This window comes from Atta cephalotes (assembly GCF_000143395.1).
Source record: "Atta cephalotes unplaced genomic scaffold scaffold00035, whole genome shotgun sequence".
In the NCBI taxonomy this organism is placed as follows: Eukaryota; Metazoa; Arthropoda; class Insecta; order Hymenoptera; family Formicidae; genus Atta; species Atta cephalotes.
In genome coordinates, this window is record NW_012130099.1 from 119,863 (window position 1) to 126,060 (window position 6,198).

At 28.4% G+C, this 6,198-nt stretch overlaps 2 protein-coding genes across 2 annotated transcripts in view; one reads left to right on the plus strand and one right to left on the minus strand.

The window, feature by feature from the left end:
* The window catches only part of LOC105621597, a 5,329-nt gene extending 3,707 nt beyond the window's left edge, over positions 1-1,622 (plus strand). Inside the window, exon 3 of the mRNA XM_012203066.1 lies at positions 1,401-1,622. Within this exon, the coding sequence (XP_012058456.1) occupies positions 1,401-1,622 (222 nt within the window). The remainder of the gene's footprint in view (positions 1-1,400) is intronic.
* The window catches only part of LOC105621599 (adenylosuccinate lyase), a 33,390-nt gene that overhangs the window by 17,511 nt on the left and 9,681 nt on the right, over positions 1-6,198 (minus strand). The window lies entirely within an intron of this gene.

The following is a 6,198-nucleotide window of genomic DNA, read 5'->3' on the forward strand; positions in this document are numbered from 1 at the left end:
ATATATATATATATATATATATATATATATATATATATATATATATATATATATATATATATATAAGTAGTAGAGAGAAAAAANANANAGAGAGAGAGAGAGAAAAGGCCTCTATTATGAGATATCGAGTTCATATCATTTTGGATAAATGCTAGAAATCTAAAAAATGGGCAAAATTAAAAAAAATAATAGATCATTTTGAAGGGAATTTAATGTTTTAAGATAATGTTATATAAAATTTAATTTAAATTTCATTTTTTTAAATTAAAGAAATGTAAAAAGTGAGCAAAAATCGCAAAGTAAAAAAATTGTGCTCCTAATTTGAGATACCTGAGAAATCGATAGTAAAACGCAAAGTAAAAGTATATCAGTATTGCAAATCTTTATTTAATGTTCTTAAATACAAACAAACACAGCCAGGGTGCGCGAAAAATGAGTATGCGATACATTATATTCAGAACTCGTCGTCAGATAGTTGAAATCAAGCATTGCAGAAATAGGCACTCAACATTCCGGTTGTCCTTTTTATTATTGTACAATAACATTTATATTTTAGCAATGATTTTCACTATGACATGAGAGCATGAGTTATTTCATATTAGAAATACTCTGGATATCTCATATTACGATTTCCATGCCTTACAATTTTGTGATCAAATCTAATCTTCTGTAATTAAGCAATTCAACATATTCCGTATTCTTCTATTAGTACGATTTTACTCTATCACTATATGAAGAATTTATTGTCAAATATTTATTTATTAAATAATAAACAATGTTTAATCTTAATGAAATTTAAAAAGAAAGTCCAAATTTTAAAATATTTTTTTATGATGACTACAGGCATTAATAATAAATTTTCTACTAAACAGTTTTCAACCTAAGAGCAATAAATTCAACCATAGATAGCGTCTACTAGTTTAGCAGAAACACCGTTATCTCATATTAGGCGTCTATCTCATAATATACATATATAATATACATAAATTTGTTTATTATTAAAGACATGTTTAATATATAATATAGTTATATTTTTTCATCATATAATCATTTGTGATTTGTTTGCATTATAACTGATGTATTATGTTTATACAGGATATTTCATAAAATGTGGGCCCCTAATACTGGATTAATGTGAATATAATGTCTTTTCCTAAATTTAAATGACGGAGAGAAGGTTTCTTGTTAAAAAATTATTAAAATAAAATTGTTTCCTAAATATCCAAGAATTGTCAGTATTTATGACTAATCACGAAATTGAGTTTCAAATGCTGGATAGATCTGCGTTCTCCGGCCGTTCTCTTGTTTTCGCCGGCAATTAAAAACTAAACAAACTTCCGGAAATTTCTCATCACACTAACATTAGAGCAATTGGATTCATGATTAATTGACTGTTACAGTTGCTGATGTTCGCAACCATAGGCGCGTTTATGCACGTGGTGGCCGGAAGCTTGATGGTCCATAATTGGCGCCAGATGAATGGTCCTTACTATTATGTGCATAACAACGAGATCCATCCTAGCAAACAGTACATGGATATGCTTGTATCAGCAGCAGTATTTACATTCATAACCGCAGCAGCATTTGTCGCGGAAATTGTCGCCATTATAAGATATGCGTAAATATGTGCGTCTCCGCAAGAAAGTCCATTGATTCAAGCGAGTTGAAGGACCTCACGAATATCACCAAAGCTATGGATAGTTTATTATAAAAAGGAATATATGAAAGATTTTAATTTTTTAAAGCCGTATACACACCTAGAGAACGAACAGTGAACGCAAAACTTTGTGTTGTTATTTGTTACATAAAAGTTGCACAAGTTTAATTGCTATGTGCAACGAACATCCAACCTGATCGAATGCTAGTATTCGGTGCAATTAAGAAAAAGAATAAACTGCTCACAAACGCGAATATCTAACATTCGCGTTCGTTCGCTAGATGTATACACGGCTGAATATTTATTACATAAGCAATTTCATAAAACTTTCTGAAATTTATATGACTATTAATTTATTTGATACTTTAATAGCTGCATTCAGCAAAGAAAACAACTTTGATTGGCGATAAGTGAGGAGCTTAGGGCAAAACCAATCGAGAGGGATTCGATAACGCATATCGCTAATCGGTCAATTTAAAATAAAATATTCTTATTGATAGCAGTGAAAAACGGAATTCTTTCGATCAATCATATTAAAGAATATTACAACAATTATACAAAGCTATTACCTGTGCTGAAAGCAGCTATTATTTTATAAAACGAAAAAGATTTAAGAAATTAAAAATTAAAAAATTGTGTATTTATTGAATTGTCACAGTTTTAATATTATCATTGAGGAAAGATGAAGTACTATCTAAACTTTGAAATTTTCCTATAAAATAAAATTGCCTACCTTAATTTCTAGTTCCTAGTATCTTTGAAATAGTGCTGTTAGATATGAATATAGCGATTCCAATAGTTTTTTCCATTATTTCATAAAATTCGAGTGGAAGTGTTTTAAGCTCCTGTGAATTTGCCAGAATTTCGTCAATAGTGTCAAAACGATGGCCTTTCGAATCGAAAGTTTATCTTGGAGAACAAGAAAAAAATCACAGGGAGCACGATCGGGAAGCGAATAGGATGGATGGGCAATCACTTATATTTCTGGAAATAAAAAATTGTCGAATTGAATGATGTATGAAGGGGCGTGTTGTCATGACGGAGAACTCAGTTGTTCTCTTATTTGTCTAAACCTGATGCTCTGTAACCACTTCAAAACTTCACAATAAATTTCTATTGTGAGTTTGACTAGAAAGGTAAATATCTTATGGATAAGGAGAGCCAAGCAAAATTGTAGGAGGTATTTAAAATATTTACACTTGAAAAAAACATCGATATCGCTGCATTCCATATCCAACTAGTTCGAAGGAAATGGTGAAAACTGGAAGTTAAAGTAAATAACTTTTCATAGGCAAATTTCCCAAATTTTTGAATAATATCTCAGTATTAAAATGAATGGTAAAATTTGTTTAAAAACATTAATTTTGTAAAATTATCAAATACATATAAAATCATATTAGAAATTAGAATTAGTAATAGTATTATATAATATCTATTATCATTGTAGTAGCATGTAAGATCATGTATATGCGTGTAATTATCGATAGAAAAGATTTATTAGTTATTAGTAAAATTCGTAATTATCGTAGTTATCGTAATTATTTAATAACGAGACCAAACGAGACGCGCAATCTTTGTCGCGATTTTAAAAATATTCTTTGCTATTCGGATGAAAAAAATATCCATCCGCGTACAAATCCGTCCATTTTTGTACCTAAAACATTTATGTCTAGAAAATGTTGCAATAACAAACTTTAAGCTATTTTTAAGCTATTTTTAGAATATAAAATATCTCTTTCTATATATTTTAACTTCTATACATATTTTAACTTATCTATTTTTTCTTTATTCGTTTTAAATGAAAATCTTATCTTTATACTATCATATTATACTATCATGAAAATTATATCTTTATACTATCATATGTTAGGCAACATATCTGACAAATTTGAAATTTGCAGCAAAATTAATAAAGCACAAATGCAAATCTGTTCATTATAAATTTTTGTGCTTTCTTTTTTATCTAAATTCTAATGCTTGTATTTTGTATATTATAAAAATAAAATAAATATAATGATATGATAAGATATGAAAATTAAATCGTTCGTTGAATATCGTTCTTATCTCATTTCTAAATCTAAAAATAAATTTCATCGAAATATGAATTTATTTTTAGATGCTTTGAATATTACAAGCAGGCGCTAAAAGAGATTGATAAAATCGAAATATAAAATATTGATTTGTACAATTTTAATGAAAAATATGTAAAAATGTTTTGAAATCAATAATATGTGAAAATTCTTGGATAAAAGAAAAGATATAAAAAATGTAATAAACTAGAAGAAAGTGTGAAATGTTATTCTTTCTCTATGCTTTTCTTTTTAAAGCAAATTCATAAATAAAAATGGAAGACGAACGTACATGAAGTTAGTTATTCTTTAAAGAAACAAAAATGTGCAAATGCCCTGGTAAATGTCAAAAAGTTTTAAATAGAATTTTTTCTATTCATATTCGTACATATTATTAATTTATATATAATATCACGTAACATATTATAACATCGCTTAAATATTTGTAAATGATAAAAAGCATAACGGGAAAAAACGAAATGGCGGAGATGCCGAAGAAAAAAGAGATGCCGCGTTTGGATCAGCAGAAGCTATCACACAAAACCAGCAGATGCGTATCGACAATAATCAAGCCGCTGAGGATATTTCAATTCGTGCGTATTGAACATCATTATTTCATTCACTGCAATCTTAATATCAAAGAATATCAGAATTAAAATGAACTGATATCTCGTTGTATTATAATTTTAATTAAAATTTTCCCTCAAGACAGTTCGCGGTGCTGCTATTGTTCGTAGTCACGATTTATATGATTGTTATGGATCCTACGCCGATAAGCGCTATTGCCTGCATCCTCTTGATTGTCCTATCAGGCATATATATTTTCGTTTTAGCTATCGAGTTAATCAGCCACTTTGCCGGGAGCGCCTTGCACATTATTCCGGTAATTTATGTCGTGCTATTGTGCATTACTATCTATTGAAATCAGAGTTAAAAAACTCGAAACAACTTGAAACTTTCCTTTAAAATTTTAAATGCCTTTCAAGAATATAGATCATTTACTACATATGAATTAAAAACTTGAAAAAGAAATAATCATAATACACGTTATTAATAAAATGTTAATAATAATTTTTTGAATTCTGTATGTAAAATATTTTTATTTCACTAAAAAAAATATTGTTTATCAAATATTATTAATTACAAATATAAATATTTTTTTTTATTAATTACAGATGACCATATTCTCTTTACTTGGCCTATTATTTTTTGCTGTTGCTGGGATTTCCTTGATTTTTAAAGCCTATATACAACTCATAGTGATAATAGTAATAGTATTGTGTCTGTTGGCAGCGTTATTCTTTTTAATCGATATCACGATGGTACTCGCGTGAGTTATTAGTTCAAATTTAAATCTTCGAAGCAGAGACAGGCAGGCTCAATTGAATAAGAATTATAATAAAAATATACCGTATTTAGATTTTGGAAAAGAAGATGCTCAATCTGCGAACAATGTTGCAGTAATAACATAATGGAACTTCTATTACACAGAGCCAACGAATTAAATAAACTTGAAACCGAAGTGAGTAGTCGTGGAGAAAAGCTCCACAAGTATTAAAAATGAGGACATTCAATATAGATTTTATATAGATTACAGATATTCACAATTTTAATCTATTAAAATTTAATTAAATTAATAATAAAAACTTTTATTATTCTAATTAATACTAATAATTACTTTTTGTTAGTATATTAAAGTATAATATAAAATAAGTATATTAAATTTTTTTATTTAATTAAATTAAAAAATCAATTACAAGTAGGACATTTGTAAACTGATGAAGATTTTTAATAATCTAATTAAATAGTTCCATTCTCACGTTCAAGCATTTACGAAATTACTTAATTTTTCAGAAGCAATGACTCTAATGGATAAATTTATTTGAAATTTACAATACTATGAATTCAAAATCACTGTTTTACATTCTCATTTAAATATCTTGAGTATAAACGTAGATAATGAGGCATGATGTAACGACGAGCTTGAGTGACATCAGGGTACCCTGTGAACTGGAAGATGTTACAACGCCTGATCACTGTTACCGCAAAGTCGGATATTCTCGACGGCGACAATACATTGACTGTCCTACATTATGCCCATCATTATGCAATCTTGGCGTCGCTCAAATTCAAACGGAATCGAGAAAGATGTCCGTCGTGGAAAGTCAAGTGAGTCGGATTTGACAAGATTTCTTATTAGCACAACTTGTATAGGATGGATGTTTCTGACATCGCAACATTGTATCTCAATTTTCTTTAATGATTTACAATTAGTAAAAAAATGATTTACAATTAGTAAAAAAATGATTTACAATTAATATTTTATACACCCTTTAAATGCAACAAAATTTTTAATTATAAAACAATTTACGCTAAACATAATGTAAATAGTATTCAAACACACACACACACACACACACACACACACACACACACACACACACACACACACACACACACACACACACACAC